The 25,903-nt window shown below is 46.9% G+C and overlaps 2 protein-coding genes and 1 pseudogene across 6 annotated transcripts in view; 2 read left to right on the top strand and 1 right to left on the bottom strand.

Moving 5' to 3' along the window:
* Positions 1-12,229, top strand: part of CPT1A (carnitine palmitoyltransferase 1A) — a 59,526-nt gene extending 47,297 nt beyond the window's left edge. Inside the window, exons 16-20 of one of the 5 annotated variants that reach the window (XM_015102893.3) lie at positions 4,179-4,313; positions 5,978-6,130; positions 7,643-7,756; positions 8,108-8,200; positions 10,147-12,229. In XM_015102893.3, coding sequence (XP_014958379.2) covers positions 4,179-4,313; positions 5,978-6,130; positions 7,643-7,756; positions 8,108-8,200; positions 10,147-10,233 — 582 coding nt within the window. In that variant the 3' untranslated portion in view covers positions 10,234-12,229. Of the gene's footprint in view, positions 1-4,178; positions 4,314-5,977; positions 6,131-6,636 lie in introns of all 5 variants that reach the window. The other 4 variants (NM_001009414.1, XR_009597800.1, XM_042237622.2 and 1 more) reach the window with 4 other exon arrangements.
* A 954-nt stretch (positions 12,230-13,183) lies between these two features.
* On the bottom strand, positions 13,184-13,442 carry LOC114110124 (cytochrome c oxidase subunit 7B, mitochondrial-like; annotated as a pseudogene).
* Positions 13,443-14,615: 1,173 nt separating this feature from the next.
* TESMIN (testis expressed metallothionein like protein) overlaps positions 14,616-25,903 on the top strand; it is a 43,905-nt gene continuing 32,617 nt past the window's right edge. Inside the window, exons 1-3 of the mRNA XM_004019728.6 lie at positions 14,616-17,061; positions 18,103-18,618; positions 24,731-24,889. Of these exons, the coding sequence (XP_004019777.3) occupies positions 18,142-18,618; positions 24,731-24,889 (636 nt within the window). The 5' untranslated portion in view covers positions 14,616-17,061; positions 18,103-18,141. The remainder of the gene's footprint in view (positions 17,062-18,102; positions 18,619-24,730; positions 24,890-25,903) is intronic.

Below are 25,903 nucleotides of genomic sequence, written 5' to 3'. Positions count from 1 at the left end.
TAGAATTTCATTCTTGGCCCCTCACCCCTCTACCAATTCATGATATGGCACTGAGTCTATTAAAAATGATTGACCGAAGTCTATTAATAGTTTAAAGCAGACTCCTCCATTCAAAAGTTCTTTCCTGCACCCCTGTTGGAAGGCTAGCTCTGCTAGGAACAGACTTCGCTGTGGCACTCACGGTCAGACCCATCTCTGCCCAGCTCTGGGCTGGAGGGCCTCATGGGGGCTCCTGCACAAATCCAGATGTTTTGGGTGGCCCTGCGGGGGAGGTTCTGCTCCAGCCACCTAACGTTCTTTGTCCCCTGGACCCCTTGGGCAGTTGGAGAAAGCCTTGGGGATCCCTTCTCCGAATAATGTTTAGAAAGCATAAAATGAAATACACAGGTTTACAAAAGTAACCAGTTAATTAACATGCAGGTGTCAAAATAGTAAGCGTCCTTTTGTGGTACAGTAGATGTGATTCTTTTTTTTAGATACAGTTTTATTTATTTTATTATTTTTGGCCTGCTGAGCCTTCTCTGCTCCTTGGGCTTTTCTCTAGCTGTGGCGAGCGGGAGCCGCTCTCCAGTTGTGGTACGCAGGCTTCTCATCGCGCTGGCTTCTCTTGTTGTGTAGCACGGCCTCTGGGGCATGGGGGCTTCTGTGGTTGTGGCACGTGGGTGCAGTAGTTGTGGTTCCCAAGCTCCAGAGCACAAGCTCAGTAGTTGTGATGCACGGGCTTAGTTGCTCCGCGGCAGGTGGGATCTTCCTGGATCAGGGATCAAACCCGTTTCCCCTGCTTTGGCGGGTGCATCCTTTACCACGGAGCCACCAGGGGAAGCCCTAGATGTAATTGTTCTTGCACTGACTTTCAGGCAGCAGGTCTGATAAGTGCCTTTGACTTTAAAGCAGTGATAAGCTTAGATGCTATTTTGGGGTATCTGCAGTAACCACATGCTGTGTGCTTAGTCGCTCAGTCGTGTCTGACTCCTTGTGACCCTGTGGACTGTAGCCCTCCGGGCTCCTCTTCCGTGGGGACTCTCTAGGCAAGAAACTGGAGTGGGTTGCCATGCCCTCCTCCAGGGGATCTTCCCAACGCAGGATCGAACCCAGGTCTGCCGCAGCGCAGGCAGATTCTTTACTACTGAGCCACCATAATTTGATGTGAAAAGAGCTGTGATTTTTTTTCCTCTTCAGCATCACAGGCACTGCTCATAACTCCTGAGATTTGTTGCCTGTGCTTCTCAATGCTGTATTTCACTTTGTGGTTTAATTCACTTTGTGAAATTAAAAAATTATGCATATTTTCCATCCAAGTTCGCACATCCCCAGGGTTAGTCACCCTTGATCTGGTCCTTATGCTGATCTCCGGTGCTGCTCCAGGCCTGTTCCCTCCTTTTGCTGCTTTTGAATGTACTGGGCTCATTTCTACCACAGGACCTTTGCGCTTGCTCTGCACTGGCAATTAATAACTCCCAGCTTTTTTAAAATAGTGTTTTGGCATTGCATCATATGAGATCTTAGTTCTCTGACCAGGGATAGAACCCGCATGCCCTGCATTGGAAGCACTGAGTCTTAACTTCTGGACTGCCAGGGAAGTCCTCGCTACCTCCCAGATCAAGGTGGGGTTGCTTAGATCTCCTATTTAAAAGAGCCCTACTGGGATTTCCCTGGTGATGCAGTGATTAAGACTGTACTTCCAATTCAGGGGGCTCGGGTTTGAGCCCTGGTCTGGGAAGTAAGATCCCACATTCCATGCAGCACAGCCAAAAACTAAAAAAAATTAAAAACAAATAAATAACCCTCCCCCCCATCACACTCTTCCCCGACCGTGCGCTATTTCTGTGCGTTGCACCTGCCACTCGTGACATCAGGTGTGTGGTCGTCCTTCCTCTCTCCCACTGGAATGTCGGAGACGGTCAGGGGTGTGATCTGTCTTGTTTGCCACCGTATCCCAGTGCCAGGAGCATGATAGCCACCGTGGAAGAGGCATCAGTAAATACATATTGAGCAATTGATTTAATGAAGACCTTGGGCCATACTCATAATTCTAGGCTATAGCTATTGGCTTCCTGTTTTGGGGTTGTATTTATTTCTCACTTGGAAAATGGAGGTGAAAGATTCCCCCCAAATTCCACCAACCCCAACAGTTAGCTCCAGGGCAGCAATCCAAGTGTGCAAAAGGTTTGTGTTCTCACACCATGTGTGTTAATATCTTTATAGACTTTGTCTTTTGATCCTGCTGATTAGACACTGGAGATGTTTTGGCGATGGCCGCTCTCCCGATGGTGAGGTGTGGCTGGTCGTAGCAGGTTAAGTGGGTGTAGCCATAACCCGGCTTGGGGTCTGAGTACACTAATATTCAGTGCATCAGCCATGACGTTTTTAGATGGTTGTTAAAAAATTGTGGGTGTAATGCATGATTGCACTGACCACTTACACGGTTAAAGTTTGATATTGGAAAGTTGACTTCAAATAAATCGTTGCATCGTATACCCCAAGTTAACCTGTATTAAATGACTAAAATAGCACGTTTATGCTTTTTCCTCATCCCCTCCTTCTTTCCGGGCTCCCCAGTGCTTTATGATAAGACCCTGGGAAAGCCCCCCATAGTAAGCTCCCCTCCTATAGGGAATTCTCTGAAAGGCATATTTGGTAAAATGACCTTAGTTCGGCTCTGTAGGTCAGATGAGGGCTTAGAACCTCTCAGACCCCATCCAAGGGAAATGTAATAGCCAGTGTGTTAAAGGATGAGTAGATGATGAGCTGGCAGGTCTTTGTGCTGGGTGCTGGGGGTGCCAACCGGAGGCTGGGATGGCGCTCAGAACCCATGGCCAGCTGGCTTCCTCCCTGACCACACAGGGTGGTGGGGACAGCCAGTGTTAAGTCAGCCGACCAGCCTTGGGGCTAAGGACCCCATGCAGCCGGGTTGCTCGCAGGTCTGGACTGCACACCGGAAGTTCAGCCTTGCCAGCTCCTGAATGAGCAATATTGGCCTATTTCAGGGGTCCCCTGCCACCCTGGGGCCACCAGGACCCAAAGGCCCAGAGGGACATTGTCTGGTCAGAAATAACCTGGGCCCACAGTCTGCTGCCCAGCACTTTCCCGTCCCCATGGGGAACCTGGTCGTCTTCAAGCTGGGGCTTTGCAGGTGGTTTCCACCCGCAGCACAGGTGGTAGGCTGCCCCGAGCTCCTGTGGACCTGTGCCTGTCCTCGTCATCCCTGGCCGCCTCTGTCTCGGACCCTTGCAGAACCGTCCGCACATCACCCCCAGCTATTCCCGTCATCCCATCTCCCCTCTGGCCCCTGACACCAGCATTCCTCATCGCAGTCTCCATCCTGCCCTGCCCTATACTCCTCTGTCTCGCCTCCCTGTTTGCCTCTTGGGCTTAGATTCCGCAGCCTGTCGCTATCACCCTGACCTCTGCCCTAGAGCCCCAAGCACAGCAGACACACCCCCAGGTCAGTCCAGTGTCTGCCTGCTTTGATGCTGCACTGAGAAGCCGACACAGCCCGAGAAAACCCCTCCAAACCGCAGCTCGTCTGTCTTAACTCATGAGCCCTGACTTTGGTGGTCCCAGACCACCCACTCTACACCCTCAGAGCCTGTTTCACACCCCTTTGCTGACTCCCAGCACCTCCCCTCCATCCTGTCTCTCTTAGGAGGTGAACTTCCTTATTTCACCAAGAAAGTGAATGTTCTGAAAAGACCCCCTGTCTGCTCCCCTCAGCGACTGCCAGCCCCCTACAGCCGTACCCTCCTGCTTTCTCTCCCTCTTGTCTAATGGCTGGGATGGGGAGCTCTCTGTGCTGTAGGCACTGGCCACCTACCTGCTTCCCGACCCCTCGGAGGAGGACCTTCCTGACCTGGAGTCAAGGAATTCCCAGCTCCTGTATGCAGTTCCCGGTCCTGTACCGTATTCTTCCTAAAACCACGTCTGCACTCGGGCAGATGTGTGAGATCTGAACACCGGGTCATGGCACCAGTCGCATCTAGACACAGAAACCTGGACCCTCCCGCCCCTTTCAAGCTAGTGACGTTTTCACCTGCCTGCTGCACAAGCCCGTGTAAAAACTGACTGACTAAAAACCGCCTCTGACGATGACATCTGCTTTTCCCGGCTGACTTGAACCGTTCCCCTCATGTCTTTGTCAACACGCCCAGCCTTGTGTTAAAACATTTTTCCTTTCCCAGGACATGGGTAAATTTTCCCTCACCTACGAGGCCTCCATGACCCGGCTCTTCCGAGAGGGCAGAACAGAGACCGTGCGTTCCTGTACCACCGAGTCGTGCAACTTCGTGCTGGCCATGATGGACCCCACACAGACGGTAGGTCCTGCTCGGCCAGCAGGAGAACAGCCCCCCGAGGGGCCGTCTCTGCTGTTCAGAGGACGACACCCGAGGTTGACATGTAGGCTTCCCTGATTAAATCCCATGCATACTTCTCTAGCGAGTCCGCGTCCAGCATCTCCTTCCTTCCCTCCACCCGTCTCGGGAGAACAGAGAATATTAAAAGGCAACCGTCTAGACAGACACAAAGGTTCGTGTTTGCATCCATCCTGTTATTCTGTAACTTCTACAAGTGGGGTTATACTTCATAGGAGTCTTTTAATATTTATTTATTTGTTATTATTTGGCTGCGCCAGGTCTTCGTTGAGTCACGTGAGATCTTTAGTTGCGGCATGTGGGATCTGCTTCCCAGACCTGGGATCAAACCTGGGCTCCCTGCATGGGAAACTCATGGCCACTGGACCCCCAGGGAGGGCCCCCTCAGAGTCTTTAAATCAGAGCAGTGCACAGCCGGTGAATATAGGAATGGGAGGGAGGTGAGGCAGGACAGCGCTGGTAGTCGGTGTCTGGCTGAGAAAATGGTGACCGTCCATGGGCGCCTTCTTATTTTATTATTGTTATTATTATTACTGTTTTTTGTTGACACATACGGCACGTGAGATCTTAGTTCTCTGACCAGGGATTGAACCCACAGCTCCTGCACTGGGAGCGTGGATTCTCAACCACTAGGCCACCAGGGAAGTCTCACACAGACACCTTCTGCCCAGGGTTCCTGAAGCCCACTGCCCACACTGAAGGCCCGCCGAGCAGGCTCGGGGCCCTGGGTTTTCTGTGCACTGCCTTTGACAGTCCTAGTGGTGGCTCGTGAAGCATTATCAGTTCATTTTTGATAGGTAAAGGAACAGAGACTTAGCTGAATCCGGCAAACTGCTGACCACACACACCCAGTGAGGGGCTGAGGCCCATCCTGTCCGGGTCTGCTGACCCCCAAGGGGACATGGCCCGGGGTTTTGCTCCCCTCTGGGGAGCTCCTTCCTGGACAGGCTGTCGGTTCCAAGGGGAGGAACTTGGCAAGTCTCATCACAGATGGCTCTGATCTGTCACCAGCTGCTTTCAGAACAGCCTGAGGGCCGGGTCTGGAGTGGACGCGCCTCCACGTCCATGGAAGGGTTTGTGTCTCCTCGTTCTGAGATTGACCAACAGGGTCCTAAAGAACCTGGAGCGGCCTTTCGGGTCTGGCTCGTAGGCCCCAGAAGTGCTGTTTAGCCGAGCTGACAGACCACCCCGGAGGGTTACTTAAGGGCCCGCAGGAATGTCGCAGCCCCCTGAGAGGAAAGGGGCTTCATTCCACACGATGAGACATGGAGGCTGGTGCTTTCCTACCTACTTAGTGGCCTCATTTGTGTGAAAGGTGAAATGATGCCCAGTGGGCAGCACACAGGATCCCCAAACCGCCTCTCCGACCACCTGTCCCTCCCACAACCTCGCAGCAGGAATCTGGGGCAGGGGCAGCCGGCCAGTGGCATTTCTGGTCAGGTTGCCTTGGAAACCACCCAAAGACCGCCCAGACCCCCTGCCTTCCCCAACAGTGACCTGCTGTCTCAGCACCCTGTTGGACCGCTGGGGAGAAGGGCCCATGACCGTCATCTTGGAGCTTAGACCGTGCTGCACGACTTGAAACTGCCCGTCCTCTGTTATTTCAGGCTGAACAGAAGCTCAAATTGTTCAAGATCGCGTCTGAGAAGCATCAGCTTCTGTACCGCCTGGCAATGACTGGCGCAGGGATCGACCGCCACCTCTTCTGCCTCTACGTGGTCTCCAAGTACCTCGCGGTCGACTCCCCTTTCCTGAAGGAGGTGAGGCCCTTCTGTGCAGCCCACTTGGCTTTCTTGGCTAAACCAAACTTAGTCAATCTTAGGACAAAACTTAGTAAAACTTAGTACAGCTTTGCCAGTCAGAACTGGTCTGACAGATGGGTTCCAGGGCTCAGCAGTCCTCACGCTGGAAAATCTGAGTCACATTTCTTCAACCCTGGGGATGCCATTGTTGTTTAGTCGCCAAGTCACGTCAGACTCCTTGCAACCCCATGAACTACAGCACACCAGGCTCCTCTGTCCTCCACTGTCTCCCAGAGTTTGCTCAAACTCATGTCCGTTGAGTCAGTGATGCCATCCAACCATCTCATCCTCTGTTGCCCCCTTCTCCTCCTGCCCTCATTTTTTCCCAGCATCAGGGTCTCCTTCATTGATTGAGTCAGCTTTTCACACTAGGTGGCCAAAGTATTGGAGCTTCAGCATCAGTCCTTCCAATGAATATTCAGTGTTGATTTCCTTTAGGATTGACTGGTTTAATCTCCTTGCAGTCCCGGGGACTCTCAAGAGTCTTTTCCAACACCACAGTTCAAAAGCATCAATTCTTCAATGCAAAGTCTTCTTTATGGTCTAACTCTCACATCTGTACATGACTACTGGAAAAACCATGCTTGTACTAAAATAACTATTAAGTGATGAGCTCTGAAAGACTGATGCTAAAGCTGAAACTCCAATACTGTGGCCACCTGATGCAAAGAACTGACTCATTTGAAAAGACCCTGATGCTGGGAATGATTGAAGGCAGGAGGAGAAGGGGATGACAGATGATGAGATGGTTGGATGGCATCACCGACTCAATGGACATGAGTTTGAGTAAGCTCTGGAGCTGGTGGACAGGAAGGTCTGGCGTGCTGCTATTCATGGAGTCGCAAAGAGTCGGACACGACTGAGCGACTGAACTGAACTGATGAGCTCTGAGGTGGGTTGTTTTTCTTTGTTGTTTTTTTGACCACCCTGCAGAGCATGTGGGATCTAGTGCTCCGACCAGGAATTGAAACCTGTGCTTCCTGCAGTGGGAGCCCCGGGTCGTAACCACTGCACAGCCAGGGAAGTCCCGAGCGCTGAGTATTTACTTCTTTCATTTTTAATATAGTTGCTTTTATGTTTATAAAATATAACTTCTTAACAGTGGCTGTGTTTAACAGGCGCCTTGGACAATTGCTGGAAGTTTGACCCTCAGCTTAGGAGCACTGGTGCCAGCGTGCTACAGCACGCAGCTGCTCCATTCCAAACCTCACTCCGTGTATCTGCCGTCTTTTCTGTCCAAGACCCCGTCAGCCAGCGTTTGCCTCTCTAGTCCGGGTGCCCTCAGCTGCCCCATCCCTCTCTGAAGAACCCCTGGCCTGAGAGCCACCAAGGCCCCCAGGAACATAGCCTTCTGGGGTCTGAAACAGGCCAAACACCAAGCAAGCCTGTCTTCAGCTCCTGGGCTCCTTGGGGACAGAAGAGGATGGAGCTGAGAAGTGTCATTAGAACATCGCCTGTTTAACTCCCCAGGTCCTCTCTGAGCCTTGGAGATTATCCACCAGCCAGACCCCTCCACAGCAGGTGGAACTGTTCAATTTGGATAGGAATCCGGACTACGTGTCAAGCGGAGGGGGCTTCGGGCCGGTAAGTGACCAGCCTTTTGAGTTCACAGAGCAGCAAGCACCGGGGCAGGACGGGCCTGTCTCAGCTATAACCACCCCGCCCTGAAGGAGCTCCTAGTGGTTACTCATGCCGGTGTGAATGGCATTCTCATTAAAGGTCCGAAATCCCCTTTTTCCGGGGCCTCATTTCCGCGGTTCTGTTGATTCATTCACTCACCATGCCACATGGTATGTGGGATCTTAGTTCCCCGACTAGGGATCAAACCCATGTCCCCTGCAGTGAAGGTGCGGAGCCCTAAGCACTGGACCGCCAAGGAAATCCCGCTCCCCCCGCCCCCCCCCCCGAGTTCAGTGTGAATGTGCTTTGCTATAGGTTGCTGATGACGGCTATGGGGTGTCGTACATTCTCGTCGGCGAGGACCTCATCAATTTCCATATATCCTCCAAGTTCTCCTGTCCTGAGACGGTAAGTACAAGAGTCCCCCCTTCCCAGGATGGAGTATTTGTACTATTTTCTTTTGAAGGGAGTGGGTGGGGGGCACATCCCTGATTTGACAGAAAATTTCAATTCAGTTATACATTCTTCCTTGGTTGGGATGTTTTCAAAACAAGGATTTTAATAGTTTTAAAGGGATCCATCTTGTTTGGTTGAAAGTCTTCATCTTTGCTGCTGGCCGTGGTTTCAGATCTTACTAAGCCGGAGTGCTTCTACAACTTTTAGACTCTCTGTAACATTGAATGGTTGGCTTCCTACCAGTGGCGCTAGTGGTAAGGAAGCCGCCTGCCAGTGCAGGAGATGTAAGAGACGTTGGTTCGATCCCTGGGTCGGGAAGATCCCCTGGAGGAGGAAATGGCAACCCACTCCAGTGTTCTTGCCTGGAGAATCCCATGGACAGAGGAGCCTGGCGGGCTACAGTCCGTGGGATCGCAGAGTCGGACACGACTGAAGTGACTTAGCAGGCACGAAACGTTGAAGGACAGACTTAAGATCTGTGTGCATGAGCTAAGTAATTCACACACACGGTGCAGCAGCGGTCTGCGGTGACCTCTGAATGGAACCCGTGACCTCCTTCCTAGCACGGCACATTTAATCTTGATTGATATTCTCACCTTCCCACATTGTATGTCGCCTGGCAGTCAGCGCCGGGGTCACCTTTAACAGAGACGTTTGGAATTCACTCGCTTATTGTGTCTTACGTAATGCACTGACATTAGGGAAAGAAGATAACAGGCATTCCAGTGCTCATAGCAGCACTATTTATAGTAGCCAAGACATAGCAGCACTATTTATAGTAGCCAAGACATAGCAGCACTATTTATAGTAGCCAAGACATGGAAGCAACCTGAATGCTTGTCAACTGATGAAGGGATAAAGAGGTGATACACACACACGCACACGTACACACACATACACTGGAATATTACTCAGCCATGAAAAGAATGAAAGAATGCCATTTGCAGCAACATGCATGGACCTAGAGATCACCATACTAGATGAAGTAAGTCAGAGAAAGGCAAATACCATATGGTTATCAGTTGTATGTAGAAATAAAATGATACAGATGGACTTATTTATAAAACAGAAATAGACTCACAGACATAGAAAGCAAATTTATGGTTACCAAAGGGGAAAGGGAGTAGGGAGGGATAAATTAGGAATTTGGGATTAACAGATACACACTATTATATATAAAATGGGTAGTCAACAGGACCTACTGCGTAGCACAGGGAACTCTACTCAGTGCTTTATAATAACCTATATAGAAAAGAATCTGAAAAAGAATGGATATATATGTATATGTATAACTGAATCACTTTGCTATACACCTGAAATTAACACAATATTATAAATCAATTGTACTCCAATATAAAATAAGAATTAAATTAAAAAAATAACTATTAAGGCTGTTTCACTATGAAAGATAAGGTATTGGAAGCTAATGGAAACTTCAAAAGGTGTGTGACAATTAGCAGAGGCATAGAACTTATATTTGCTCTGTGTAATGTTATATGACAAGAATAAGACAAGAACTGTTCAAAGTACCCTTAATAAGTTGGTTTTTAAAAAAATAAAACACCTTAGATCTCAAAACAAATACAACCACATATAAAATAGGTAAACAAGGTCATACTGTATAGCACAGGGAACTATAGTCAGTGTCTCGTAATAATAACGTGGGGAAAAAAAAACCAAACAAACACAGCCACACAAACACGTAAGCTGTTATCTTTATGAACCCTTAACATCTCACCAGACTCTGTAACTTAATGATTCACTGAGTCAAAGCTTAAGAGAACTAGCAAAAAAGAATGGTAGCTCTTTGAATCAGATTACAAGTGAAAAGGCTTGAAATGTGAACAGTCCCACGTTGTAATCTGCTTCTTTTTCGTCTGCTTGTTTTTAAATGGAAGGACTCGCATCGCTTCGGGAAGAACCTGAGAGAAGCAATGACTGACATCATCAGTTTGTTCGGGTTCAGCCCCAATTCCAGAAAGTAAATCTCTTAGCACTTCCGGGAAGGAAAAGAAGTTCTTCTGATGAAAAACTAAATGAAAAATAGCTCTGTATCCTGACTGTCTTTCAGGATGAAAATTTGTTTCCTTCCAGTGAAGGTTTGGTGTTTTTGCTTTTCTAGGACAGCAGGCTCCACACCGTGAAGTATAACCCTACTCCTTCTAAGCAGCTCCTAATTTGGGGGACATTGGATGAAGTCCCCCCTAAAGTCTTCCCATCACCTTACATTTCTTAAGGGACAAGCGATTTTTGGAATGAGTGGGGTTGTGGCTTCATACTTGCTGGAAACAGACCGGCACATTTCCTTGGCTGCCAGTGGACACCTGGTACTTACGGGCATTTAATTTTATCAGAGCAGTGTAAGCATTTGTTTCCTTCTGAGAGAAAAGCATCTTTTAAGTTGCAGATATTAGCAGTTAACAGCCAGCGCACGTGCAAGGCACTAACCGAGACAAGTTTTGTGCTTTTGGAATCTGTTCTGTCCTGTGGTCACACGTCACTGTCTATTTCAGTGGTCTGCTTTTGCCTCTCTGTGTTTGAAGTCTTCAACACCCAGTGCCTTAAAAACAGAAGGCCCTAAGTGTAAGGGAGACCACACAAGAGATTTAAGTCTTTAGGTGGAATTGTGGGTGTCTCACTCCCGTCTCAATTTACTGGGTGGATATCCCTATGTAGGGATTTTCCTGTCGTGTCCCCATGTCCCAGAGGGACCAGTCCCCTTACAAGGGCAGCTGTGAGCTGGATTCCCTTCCATCAGACTGCTTTCCTCAAGCTTCATTGTTAAGCTACAAAAGAAGATGTGGCTGTGTGTCAGAAATGGGGAGCGAGGGATGTGATGGTTGAAGATAGCGTGTCTGGAGAACACACATCCCAACCCAACAGCAGAGAGAACAGGACACTGGCCACTGAGAAAGGAACAAACTTGGGAAGAGCGAACCTCAGGCAGTCAGGGTTGGCCTTCCCACCTGGTGAGAGAGGAGACCCACTCCCTTTTCCAGGGAGACGGGGGAGATGGGTCATCTCAGTGACCTCCTAGAATGTCGCAGGTGACAGGTGCTGAGTTTAACACAGCCTACCCTTCCCATGCGTGTGCCTTGCTCGAAAGAGTGATTGACCAAAAAGAGATGATGCTCTGTATCGTCTTCAGTATTTAATGCAAAAAGAATCATGGAGTGAAATAGACCCACTGCCTCTGGGCTGTCATGACAGGCTGAGCTGTCCATTTTTTAAATCATGTGTTTATTTTTCTGACCACTCTGTTCTGGTGGGGCTCGTGTCTCTAAGAGTCCTGTACTCCAGTGATATGGTGATGAGGCTGAACCGATGGAGCAGGAGCAAGGCACTGGCCGCAGAGCGCATGCATCTTTTATCCATGTACATGTTGTGATGTAAAACCCCACCTAAATGGGCCAAAGACTCTTATCTGTTAAAACCAAGTGGAAATGGGAACAGACAAAAAAGCAAAAAAGGCATCTAACCACCATAGCAACGAAAGACCCTCTTCATCTGTGGTATGTAGTCGGGGGGCGTTGGGGGATACGGGAGACCCCCTGCCTCAGCCAGGTGTGGCTTCCAGCTGAAGCCAAGGCCCCCAGACTATCCACTGTTGACCACTGACCGGTCTGTATTATGATTTACAGGTGAATTCAAGAGCAGACGTGTTAGCACTCAAACCTATTTGGGCTTGTCGCTCAGGTTTTAAATATTTCAGATGTAATCATCACTAATCCATGCAGTCATCAATGCAATTTTATATTCCTTAAAAGGAAGAAGACTGGGTTTGTACTGTATGTGTTGAAAGCAGGAAGTAAGAGTATTCATGTATTTAATTTAATTTGGAACAAGCCATAGTCTTAACAGAGCTGTGGTCTGAATTTGTTATCTTGGACTGGCCATTGCATGTAAATACAAGATCCCTTTTGGATGTAAATCTTAGATATGCAGTTATGAATGTTACCGTTAATAAAAATATTAACCACAGGACTGCTTTCTGTCTCTTTTGTTATACTGATAAGGAGGCTAAAGGTCAGGCTCTTGGGACAAAGGTGACCGACCAAGATATGCAGAAAAGGCCTCGGGCTGGGCAGAGTGGACCTCACTAGAGTCACACCCCTGTTGGAGAAGGGCTGCTGCTAAGAAGGGCTGTGGGCTTCGCTCTGTGTTCGTTTTCCATCTTCTCCCGTGCCTCGGGGCCTGGAACAGCACTGACGCATAGCTCAACCAATGAACCTCCGTTTTCTCCAAGGGGTTCTTATTGAGCACCTCCTGTATGCTAAGCTCTGTTCTAGGCACTGGGAATACAGCAGGAACCCCACCAGGTTCTGGCTGTCATGGGAAATAGTACAGACGAACTTGCCTGCAGTGCAGAAATAGACGCAGACCCAGAGAAGGCACGTTTGGACACGGGGTGGGAGGTGGGATGAATTAGGAGACTGGGATTGGCGTGTGCACTGCCACGTGTAGAACAGCTAGTGGGAGCCTGCCGTAGAGTGCGGGCAGCTCAGCTGGGTGCTCTGTGATGACCTAGAGCAGGTGAGGTGGCGGTGGGGGAGGAGGGAGGCCCAAGAGGAAGGGGAGGTATGTGTACAAGCTGCTGACTCACTCGCACTGTACGGCAGAAACTAACACAGCATTGTAAGGCAGCTATACACCAATGAAAAAATATCCCAGTGGGAGGAAGTCAAGAACCAAGAGAACCCTAGGATCTTAAGGGTTCCTAGACTCTGTGTGTGTATGTGTGTGTGTGTGTGGGCGGTGAGAATACCTGGCTTGTGAAGGATGCTGATTTAGAACTGAGGCCTAAAGGACAGGCTTTCACCTTTTTTTATGTTATTTCTTTAAACATGCCGTATTTTAATGGGTGCACAGTACTTTTACTTGGCATCAATTATGAGTTGATTTTGAAAGAATGCAGGATTAAACCAGCTAGGATGATTACGGTCCTCTCCATTCCTTTGGGGTGACTCTGCCAAGAGGTGATGGGTTCCACTCTATTCCAATCTGTGTTGCCACATGTACCCCTAGAGCCACACAGAAAGTGGCTCTGCTACCTAGTACAGCCTATTACCGTGCTTGTCGTGGAAACCAGGTGCCCGCTTCTGGTGGATCTCCCTTGCCACTGCTTGCTGAATGCTTTGAACCCTGAGACAACTTAGTGCGTTTTTGGCCAAGGGAAACATCCTGAGGTTGAACACAAAGGGGCGGCAACCATAGCTGCTCAGCTCAGTTCAGTCGCTCAGTCGTGTCCGACTCTTTGCGACCCCATGAATCGCAGCACACCAGGCCTCCCTGTCCATCACCAACTCCCAGAGTTCACTCAGACTCACGTCCATCTAGTCAGTGATGCCATGCAGCCATCTCATCCTCTGTCGTCCCCTTCTCCTCCTGCCCCCAATCCCTCCCAGCATCAGAGTCTTTTCCAATGAGTCAATTGCAATTCCTCATCTAGCACCCTTGCAGAGTCCTGAAAAAATACATTTATCTATTTTTAACTGAAGGATAATTGCTTTATGGTATTGTATAAAGTGCAATTCTGCCTGACATCAACATGAATCAGCCATAGGTTTACCTACATCCCCTCCCACTTGGACATCCCTCCCTATCCCACCCCACTAGGTTGTTACCCAGCCCTAGTTTGAGTTCCCTGAGTCCGAGAGCAAATTCCCATTGGCTATTTGAAAAGGCAAAATGATAGGATACTGAAAGAGGAATTCCCCAGGTCAGTAGGTGCCCAATATGCTACTGGAGATCAGTGGAGAAATAACTCCAGAAAGAATGAAGGGATGGAGCCAAAGCAAAAACAATACCCAGTTGTGGATGTGACTGGTGATAGAAGCAAGGTCCAATGCTGTAAAGAGCAGTATTGCATAGGAACCTGGAATGTCAGGTCCATGAATCAAGGCAAATTGGAAGTGGTCAAACAAGGAATGGCAAGAGTGAACATCAACATTCTAGATATCAGTGAACTAAAATGGGCTGGAATGGGTGAATTTGACTCAGATGACCATTATATCTACTACTGTGGGCAGGAATCCCTTGGAAGAAATGGAGTAGCCATCATGGTCAACAAAAGAGTCTGAAATGCAGTACTTGGATGAAGTGAAGTCGCTCAGTCGTGTCTTGACTCTTTGGGTCCCCATGGACTGTAGCCAACCAGGCTCCTCTGTCCATGGAATTTTCCAGGCAAGAATACTGGAGTGGATTGCCATTTCCTTCTCCAGGGGATCTTCCCAACCCAGGGATCGAACCCGGGTCTCCTGCATTGTAGACAGACGCTTTCCCGTCTGAGCCACCAGGGAAGGCCCTGCAGTACTTGGATGCAATCTCAAAACGACAGAATGATCTCTGTTCATTTCCAAGGCAAACCATTCAATATCACAGTAATCCAAGCCTATGCCCCAACCAGTAATGCTGAAGAAGTTGAATTTGAATGGTTCTATGAAGACCTACTGGAGAAGGCAATGGCACCCCACTCCAGTACTCTTGCCTGGAAAATCTCATAGACAGAGGAGCCTGGTAGGCTGCAGTCCATGGGGTCGCCAAGAGTCGGACACGACTGAGTGACTTCACTTTCACTTTTCACTTTCATGCATTGGAGAAGGAAATGGCAACCCACTCTGATGTTCTTGCCTGGAGAATCCCAGGGACGGGGGGGCCTGGTGGGCTGCCATCTATGGGGTTGCACAGAGTTGGACACGACTGAAATGACTTAGCAGCAGCAGCAGCAGCAGCATCCTTTTCATTATAGAGGACTGGAATGCAATACGAAATGGAATACGGAATGAAGCAGGGCAAAGGCTAGTAGAGTTTTGCCAAGAGAACACACTGGTCATAGCAAACACCCTCTTCCAACAACACAAGAGAAGACTCTACACATGGGCATCACCAGATGGTCAACACCAAAATCAGATTGATTATATTCTTTGCAGCCAAAGATGGAGAAGCTCTATACAGTCAGCAAGAACAAGACTGGGAGCTGACTGTGGCTCAGATCATGAACTCCTTATTGCCAAATTCAGACTCAAATTGAAGAAAGTAGGGAAAACCGCTAGACCATTCAGGTATGACCTAAATCAAATCCCTTATGATTATACAGTGGAAGTGAGAAATAGATTTAAGGGACTAGATCTGATAGACAGAGTGCCTGATGAACTATGGACGGAGGTTCGTGACATTGAACAGGAGACAGGGATCAAGACCATCCCCATGGAAAAGAAATGCTAAAAAGCAAAATGGCTGCCTGAGGAGGCCTTAGAATAGCTGTGAAAAGAAGAGAAGCGAAAAGCAAAGGGGAAAAGGAAAGATATAAGCATCTGAATGCAGAGTTCCAAAGAATAGCAAGGAGAGATAAGAAAGCCTTCCTCAGCGATCAACGTAAAGAAATAGAGGAAAACAACAGAATAGGAAAGACTACAAATCTCTTCAAGAAAATTAGAGATACCCAGGGAACATTTCATGCAAAGATGGGCTCAATAAAGGACAGAAATGATATGGACCTAACAGAAGCAGAAGATATTAAGAAGAGGTGGCAAGAATACACAGAGGAACTGTATATTGTCACTCTGCTTATTTAACTTATATGCAGAGTACATTATGAGAAATGCTGGGCTGGAGGAAGCACAAGCTGGAATCAAGATTGCCGGGAGAAATATCAATAACCTCAGATATGCAGATGACACCACCCTTATGGCAGAAAGTGAAGAGGAACTAAAAAACCTCTTGATGAAAGTGAAAGAGGAGAGTGAAAAAGTTGGCTTAAAGCTCAACATTCAGAAAACGAAGATCATGGCATCTGATCCCACCACTTCATGGGAAATAGATGGGGAAACAGTGGAAACAGTGTCAGACTTTATTTTGGGGGGGCTCCAAAATCACTGCAGATGGTGACTGCAGCCATGAAATTAAAAGACATTTACTCCTTGGGAGGAAAGTTATGACCAACCTAGACAGCATATTGAAAAGCAGAGACATTATTTTGCCAACAAAGCTCCGTCTAGTCAAGGCTATGGTTTTTCCAGTGGTCATGTATGGATGTGAGAGTTGGACTGTGAAGAAAGCTGAGTGCCAAAGAATTGATGCTTTTGAACTGTGGTGTTGGAAAAGACACTTGAAAGTCCCTTGGACTGCAAGGAGATCCAACCAGTCCATCCTAAAGGAGATCAGTTCTGGGTGTTCATTGGAAGGCCTGATGCTAAAGCTGAAACTCCAATACTTTGGCGTCCTCATGCGGAGAGTTGACTCATTGGAAAAGACCCTGATGCTGGGAGGGACTGGGGGCAGGAGGAGAAGGGGACCACAGAGGATGAGATGGCTGGATGGCGTCAGCGACTCGATGGGCATGAGTGTGAGTAAACTCCGGGAGTTGGTGATGGATAGGAAGGCCTGGCATGCTGCAATTCATGGGGTCGCAAAGAGTTGGACACGACTGAGTGACTGAACTGAACTGAACTGATTTTACTTATGGTTGTGTATGTTTCCATGTTACTTTCTCCATATCTCACCCTCTCCTTTCTCCACATCTCCCGCCCTCCCCCCACCTCGCTTCTTGATGAAGAAGGTGTATTTAGCTCACCACCCACCCTACGTTTGCGTTGTGTTAATGTGGTTGTGTTTGTTAGTTCTAGGTCTTGACCACCTCCCTCTTCCGCAGAACATCATCAATGTTGGGTTGCTTGTGTCGGTGAGGAACGCCTAGTCTTCGTCTGGAGCTCCAGCACCACGGGCCTCAAGTGCACTCTGGGTTGGGAACCTACCCGCCTGTGTGGACCCCTGGCCTTCCACCCACTTGCGCTCTTCTATGGCCTGGCGGAAAAGTATGTGGTGAAGCCTAGGGGTCTGAAGTCACTGCCTCGGACTGGCCTCAGTTTCCCCCCCTGAGCCGAGAGCTGCTGGTCCCGGGAGTGTCCCTCCCTGTCCACCTCAACTGGCGGGTCCTGGGACCCAGCCCAATACCGCCCTACAGCCCTCCACGTGCCCTTCCACAGTCCTGGCTTATTCTCTCCCACTGACTGGCCCCGCCCCGCTCACTTCCGCTCCCTGCCTTCACACCTCACCCCCAACTCGTCCCACCCTCTCACCCCTGCCACCTAGGCCACGTGTCCCACCACTGCCACGCCCATCACCGCGAGCTCCGCCCCGCCCCGGCTCCGCCCCGCCCCGGCTCCGCCCCGCCCCGGCTCCGCCCCGCCTCGGCTCCGCCTCCTCCCAACGGCCAACCCAACGGCTCACCCCCGCCTCGCCCCCTGCATTTGCGCTAGGTGCTCTGACGGCGCCCGCAGGCCCAGGTGCGTCGTCTGAGGAGACCTGACACTCCCGCCATCACCGGCTTTCCCCGCGGTCCCGGGCCCGGCCTCGGGCTTGCAGACGAGAAGGGGACCGTGGGCCCCGGAGTCAGCCTCGAAGGGGCAGAGGGATCCCCCTCTCCTTTCGTCCCTGTCCGGGTCGGCGGGACCTCCAAGTCAGCCCCTTGGGGAACGGCGGGACCCTGCCTCCGTCATTCCTCTGGGAGCGGCGGGACACCGCTCCTGTCAGAGCGTCGGGCCAGCAGGGAGCCCTTCTCCGGTCGTCCTCGCCTGGGACTGTGGGACCCCCAGGCCCGTCCCTGGGAGCGGCGGGCCCCGACCCCGTTGGCCCCTCGGGAACGGCGGGACCCTTCCCCTGTCATCCCGAAAGACCCTTTCCTCGTCAGCCCCTGGGAGCGGCGGGCCCTCCGGATCAGATCCTGGGGGCGGGGGTACCCCCAGACCAGACCTTGGGAGTGGCGGACGATCGGATCAGATCCTAGGAGCCGCGGGCCCCCGGAATGGCTGCAGGGCCCTCTGGGGGCCGCCGCTGACCGGGCCACCTCGTTGCAGGTGCGGGGTGATGCCCGGGCCTCGGCGCCCCCAGTGGCCATGGAAGACGCCCCTCTGCTGGGCAGCATGTCCAGCCCCGAAGACGAGATGGTGACAGACCTCTTCAGCGCCGAGAGTCAGTTTGTTCCCGAAAACCTTCCCCTGAAAACTCCGGTGGCGGTAAAGCACGAGGAAGACGATTTTCACGTCTTCAAGGATGCGTACCTGGGCCCAGCGGATCCCAAAGAGCCGCTGCTGCACGCGTTCAACCCCGCGCTCGGCGGGGACTGCCAGAGCAAGGTCAAAGTGGAGCTGCTGGTGGATGAGAACGAAGACGAGGGACTCCTGGGGGAGTACTCGAACCTCCCCGAGCTCAACCCCATGGAAGATGCTGTTCTCCCTGCCGCCCCGCAGCCGCAGGCCTACAACGTCCACTTCCTGTCCTCCCTGCTCACCCCGCACAGGAGCTCTGCCGTTGTGCCCCTGGGCGCCTGGGCCAGGGACGGAGCCGCCCACCCGGGTGTCCGCGTGATTCCAGTAAGATCCACATGGCGCAACTCGCACTGCTCCCCTTCCCCAATAGAGAGGGAGGCCTTTCGGCTTTTACCTCTATTTTTCCTGTGTCAGTAGCATCGCTACTGGACTCACCATTCCCAACAAGGCGCATCCCTTGCTAAAGCGAGATGCATCAGCCAGCCAAGCATCCTCCCTGATGGTGAATTAGGTCCTTCGTCCCTAGGTAAGATCTGGCCTGACTTCAGGAACTTCCCTGATGGTCCAGTGGCTAAGACTTCACACTCAATCCAGGAGACCTTGGTTCAATCGTTGGCCAGGGAACTAGATCCCACATGCCACAGTTAAAGATCCCAAGATCCCACATTCTGCAAGGAAGATCGAAGATACCATGTGCATCAACTAAGAACTCGTGCAACCAAATAAGTATTTAAAAAACAAAAAAATACATGGCCTGACCTAGCAGGGATTAAAAAACAAAAGAGAAGAGAAATAACTAGAATTTTTTTTTTTTTTTTTTTAGCTCTACAGGCGGGGATCAAATTGTGCCCCTTGCTATGGAAGTGGGAGTCCTAACCACTGGATCACCAGGGAAGTCCCTAGAAAGTTTTAAAAGCAGCTTTAGGAAAGAAACCCTAGTGTCCATGCAAACAAGTGCAGTGTGAGTTTTCGTTCACTGGCCTTTTACATATTTAACCCCTTTAGATTCATAAGGGTTGTAATTCATAGCTCAGAGCAGTCACTCAGTTGTGTCCGGCTCTTTGCAACCCCATGAACTGCAGCACGCCAGGCTTCCCTGTCCATCACCAACTCCTGGAGCTTGCTCAAACTTATGTCCATCAAGTTGGTGATGTCACCCAACCATCTCATCCATTGTCATCCCCTTCTCTTCTGGTCTTCAATATTTCCCAGCATCAGATCTTTTCCAAAAAGTCAACTCTTCGCATCAGGTGGCCAAAGTATTGGAGTTTCAGCTTCAGCATCAGTCCTTCCAATGAATATTCAGGACTGATTTCCTTTAGGATGGACTGGTTGGATCTCCTTGCAGTCCAAGGGACTCTCAAGAGTCTTCTCCAACACCACAGTTCAAAAGCATCAATTTTTCAGCGCTGAGCTTTCTTTATAGTCCAACTCTCACATCTATACATGACTACTGGAAAAACCATGGCTGTGACTAGACGGACCTTTGTTGGCAAAGCAATGTCTTTGCTTTACAGTATGCTGTCTAGGTTGGTCATAGCTTTTCTTCTAAGGAGTAAGCGTCTTTTAATTTCATGGCTGCATCCACCATCTGCAGTGATTTTGGAGCCAAAAAAAAAAAAAAAAACAGTCTCTCACTGTTTCCATTGTTTCCCCATCTATTTGCCTTGAAGTGATAGGACTGAATGCCATGATCTGAGCTTTCTGAATGTTGAGCTTTAAGCCAACTTTTTCACTCTCCTCTTTCACTTTCATCAAGAGGCTTTTTAGTTCTTCGCTTTCTGCTGTAAGGGTGTTGTCATCTCTGTATCTGAGGTTATTGATATTTCTCCTGGCAGTCTTGATCCCAGCTTGTGCTTCATCCAGCCTGGCATCTCGCATGATACATCATATTAGTTAAATAAGCAGGGTGACAATATACAGCCTTGACATACTCCTTTCCCAATTTGGAACCAGTCTTTTGTTCCATGTCCAGTTCTGCTGCTTCTTGGCCTGCGTACAGATTTCTCAGGAGGCAGGTAAGGTGGTTTGGTATTCCCATCTCTTTAAGAATTTTCCACAGCTAGGACTTGCTGCTAGGTAGGACTTACAGTTAGTACTTGTGTTTCGTGAGCCGTGAAATCATGATGTTAGAGCTTCCCTCTGCTAGTAAGTAGCTGTTCCTCAAGTGTTGTAATATAAATCAGAGTCAATATGAATTCATGCTAATTGTCAGCCAGCTACCCTATTTTGCTGTGGATAACCACTAGTACTTTTCTGCTTTGTTCTTATTTATTTATTTATGTTGAACCTGGGCTTTGGGTAGTGAAAGCACAGAGTCCTAACCACTGGACCACCAGGGAATTCCCATTTTCATTTTATTTTTGCTGAAACTAAAAAATCAATTTTTAAAGGAAGAAAAGGATTTCCAAGGAAATGTGTACTGGCCCCCCAAAAGGATCTAGTTTGGAAAATTAGTTTACTCAACCACTGACTACTTTAGTAAGTTATAAGTTAAGCCTGTGTGGACATTTTTAAGCTGGTATTAAGCTGGCTGGACCCTGACTTTGTATATCGTAAGCCATAGCAGCAGGAGCTTCATTCCTGTTTTCTGGGTTCTTTTAGTGAAATCACTGCTCCTTAGTGCACAGGAAAGTTGGGGAAGAGAGGCTGAGGCCCGGAGAAACCAGAGAGCACACCTTGCTCCTCAGACTCCAGTCAGCGCAGAGGTGTTTCTCGGAACCTTTTTCAGACTGCTTGAAGTGTTGGACATTCCATCTTGCTACCAGGCCAAACTTGTGTCCCAGCACCTTTTGCCTGTTGGTCCAAGCACAGTTCCCTTCCTGTGCCCAGTGGACTCAGTGTTCACCAGAATGGAAAGGGAATTAGCTCATTAAAATAGTAAATTCTCTTTTAATGTAACTCAACTTTAGCAAAATAAAGGAGGGACTACTTGGATAATATATATATTTTTAATTTTATTGACAAATTCCAAGTGTTAGTCGCTCAGTCATGTCTGAACTTTGCAATCCCTTGGACTGTAGCTCACCAGGCTCCTCTGTCCATGGGATTCTCTAGGGAAAAATACTGGAGTGGGTTGCCATGCCCTTCTCCAGGGGATTTTCCCAACCCATGGATCAAACCCAGGTCTCCCACATTGAAGGCAGATTCTTTACCATCTGAGTCACATGATTCTGACAGTCCAAATTTATTAATAAAATGAAAAAGATTTAGCACAAACATATTTATCATTTAAACAGAATGGAATTATTTTTCAGTAAATATTCATGGTCAGTGCTAATTTCCTTTTTCTAGAAATTCATTTCCACATATTGATCTTTGTTTATCCTGTAAAAATAGGGTTTTACTATTCTATAAGTAGTCCAAGTATCAGTTGCATGAGTTTGACGAACTGATGTATTTACTATATAAGTACCTGTTAATTACAGGGAGATAAGTTAAATCTAAGCTTTGGTCATTTAAAAACTAAATTTTAAAAATAAAATTATTCTTCCCTAAAAACCAAAATCTAAACTTTGATGACATGTACATGACAAATTCCCCAAAGCAGAAAGCAGAGAAAATTGAAAAATTCTACATTTCTATAAAATTTGAAATGTCTAAAAAAAGTTATAACTTGAAATATTGCTAAACTTTCCTATATCTTTTAAAAGATTTATACCTAGATACTAGTCTGCTGTGCTAAGGGATTTGCCAGTCCATGAAAATAATTAATTGTTTGGGTCCCAGATTTTAAGTTAGATGATCTTCAAGTCTGAGTCAGTTCCCACACTTTGAAAGATAGTCGTCTCTGTTGTGATTTTACAGAAGGTCTTCAGAATGTTACCTTAGAATCACCATCTTCTTTGAAGGACTTTACGATCTGCCTCCTGGCCTTTGGGAAAATTCACCTGTACTTCTCTAACAGGCAGTCCGTGCAGGTGGAGGTTAAGGAAGGGGAAAGACCATATAAATTGTGGGTTGACCACTATTTCCTGATCTCCTTACATTATTACATTTTAAAGAAGCACTTTAAAAAATATAATAATACATTAATATAACAATATATATTATATAATTAAATTAATATATTACATTGTGTCATATAATATATAATCAATATATAAAATTATATATTAATTTTATAATTATACATAATTGTATAATACATATTTATATATTGTGTGTTTATAATTATATATTTGTATATTATATAATTATAATATAAATATATGAATATATAAATAAATATAATTATATACTAATTATGTTTTATGTATGAAATAAATATATATAATCATATATATTATAAATATATAATTGTATATATTTAATATATATAATTATATAATGATATATATTGCTAATTGCTAAGTCACTTCAGTCGTGTCCGACTCTGTGCGACCCCATAGACGGCAGCCCACCAGGCTCCCCCATCCCTGGGATTCTCCAGGCGAGAACACTGGAGTGGGTTGCCATTTCCTTCTCCAGTGCATGAAAGTGAAAGGTGAAAGTGAAGTCGCTCAGTCATGTCCAACTTAGCAACCCCATGGACTGCAGCCTACCAGGCTCCTCCATCCATGGGATTTTCCAGGCAAGATTACTGAAGTGGGGTGCCATTGCCTTCTAAAGATATATATAATATATAAATAATATAAATATATAACTATAATTCTATACATTATATCTATAGTATATATATATTATAATATATATAATATAGTCAACTAGCTGACTTCAACTAGCAAACTTATATATATAATATATATTTAATATATAATAGATATATTTATAGATAATATATAATAATATATTATATAATAATGTACATGATTGAAAGTCTATAATTTTTAAAATTTATAATTTAATAAAATAAATTTTTTTATTTTATTTTATATAATTATAATGGTAATTTTTTAAAAAAACACTTGAGTGGTATTTTTTAAAAAACATTGAGACTACTTAGTTTTTTAAATTCCATTGCCTTTCAGTGACATCACTGATGTTTCTCCCTAGTTTTGGTACTTTTGCTGATGTGTCACTGGGTTGTTACAGAGGATAGATTAAAAAAAAACAAAGCTGACAGTTATTCTCTACGCTTGCAGTTTTCATGTTAATTATTGTTCTACCATTTGGTGAGAGAAGCTCTACTATCTGAGCCACCAGGGAAGCCCCTATAATTATATAACTAATATTAATATAGTATATTATATAATATTTATATTTTATATTTATATTTATCATATTATATATTATCATTATATTTTAATATAAATTTATTTATTTTGATTGGAGGCTAATTACTTTACAATATTGTATTGGTTTTGCCATACATCAACATGAATCTACCATGGGTGTACATGTGTTATATACATATATAATACATTTATATATACTATACATATACTATATATATATAATTATAGTTTTGGAACACTTTAAATGGTAATTTTTTTTGAAACACTTGAGTGGTATTTTTTTAAAGCATTGAGACTACTTAGTTTTTTAAATTCCATTGCCTTTCAATGACATCACTGATATTTCTCCCTAGTTTTGGCACTTTTGCTGATGTGTCGCTGGGTTGTTGCAGAGGATAGCTTAAAAAACAAAGCTGGCAGTTATTCTCTCCCCTCACAGTTTTCATGTTAATTATCGTTCTACCATTCAGTGAGGGAAGCTCTGCTATTTAACTATAAATACATTGTAAGTTACAATGTGCATGTGTGCTAAGTCACTTCAGTCACGTCCCCCGACCCTTTGCTACCCCATGGTCTGTAGCCCTCCAGGCGCCCCTGTCCATAGGATTCTCCAGGCAAGAATACTGCAATGGGTTGCCATGCCCTCCTCCAGGGGATCTTCCCGACTCAGGGAAACTCACACCTCTTTTGTCTCTTATATTGGTAGGAAGATTCTTTACCACTAGCACCACCTGGGAAGCTCCAAGTTACAATATAAATATCACTAAAACATCAAGATGTCTGGCTTCTTGAGGAAAAAGCAAAACAGACTAGAACATTAATACAACTTGATGAGCGTGCTCTGAGAACGATGATTAAGGAGAAGCATTTTAGGCAATTTTAGGGAAGGTCCCAAGAGGCAACTAGCTCTTTTGTAGTAGGCGGTTGTCTAGAAGCTCAAGGTGGAGCTGACCAATCACAGAATCTTCTCAAATTACCCACACCATGTTTTTCAAACAGCAAGAGGGTTACATGGAAGTCACATCCCCACACCTCATGGGCAGATGGTCCTGATCTCTCTGATGTTCTCGATCCCCAGTCAGGATGGTCAGATGACTTGTCGCCCCAGAGGATGAATTAATAGTGGGGAAGAGAGGATGCTAAGCATGAGAATGTTCTTCATTTTAAAAGTGTAACTTCTACAAAGAATTTTCTATGTTATGCAACCGTAAAGTGCAGTGTCCACAATGTGATTTCTCAGAGAACATTTACCTTTTCAGGTTGAAATCAAGGAAGCAGGTGGTTCTGTCACAAGCAACAATCTGGAGGAAGCAACCTTTCAACATCCTCTGGCCCAGGAGTCAAGTTGCAAGTTCCCATCATCTCAAGGAGCAGAGGATGCCTCTGGTTGCTCTCATAAGAAAGACTCTAACCCAATGGTAATTATGCAAAGAAAATGTGTCTGACTAACATGATGTTAAACGTTTGACCCTTGTCATTACTGAGTCAACAGTAAAATATTTTCAGTCATTGGCTTGCATTGTTTACTTGTTGAGTCAGCATTTTTGGTTGTCTTATCTATGAAAAGAGGGATATAATTAGAGCCTTTCTAATGTTTCTTTCACATCTAAGATTCTCATTTCTACTCGATCTTAGCAAATCAAAGATTAGGACACTGCTGTATTCACTAAAGAGAGAAGCCGTAAGTCATCTCAGTCCAGGCAGACCCAGCGTTGGCCCGGGAAAGGAGCAGCTGCTGACCTGTGTGGTTTGGCATGCTGGTGGGAGGGGGCAGCTGCGGTTCTGTGGCTGCAGGGCAGAAGCTGCTTTCCTCCCTGTCTGCCTCCAAATCGCTCCTACCAACTAACACTCAAGTAAGATAGGAATCAGTAACATTTGTGGTTTGTGTGATAGGTTTGCGTGTTTGTCATTTTATTTAATCTATCAGACAGTAAAGAGTCTGCCTGCAATGCAGGAGATCTGGGTTCCATCCTTGGGTTGGGAAGAGTCCCTGGAGAAGGAAATGGCAACCCATTCCAGTATTCTTGCCTGGAGAATCCCATGGACAGAGGAGCCTGGCAGGATACAGTCCATGGAGTCACAAAGAGTCAGACACGACTGAGCTACTAATACACACAAACTCTGTAGGATAAACATCATTTTTATCTACATTTTATGGATCAGAAAACAGAGATGTTGCATAGTCTGCTTGTAAGTGGTGTGTTGAGGACCAAAAAGGGAGGGAAACCAGGGAATCCAGCCCCAAGCAGTCACTCGGCAAAAGGTCCAAAGAACCAACTGCTGTCCCTGCCATCAGCTCTCTATTCCAAGAAAGGAGACCTTAAGCCTAAGGTGTGTACTTTAACCGGAAAATACTTGAGAATGAGCAGAGCTTTTCTAGGACGCTTAGATCAGGTGAACAGGATGAGAACTCTTCCAATTGCACCAGACTC

Source organism: Ovis aries, chromosome 21 (assembly GCF_016772045.2).
Source record: "Ovis aries strain OAR_USU_Benz2616 breed Rambouillet chromosome 21, ARS-UI_Ramb_v3.0, whole genome shotgun sequence".
Classification (NCBI taxonomy): Eukaryota; Metazoa; Chordata; class Mammalia; order Artiodactyla; family Bovidae; genus Ovis; species Ovis aries.
The sequence above is the reverse complement of the archived record's forward strand: the minus strand, read 5'-3'. Positions and strand labels throughout refer to the sequence as shown.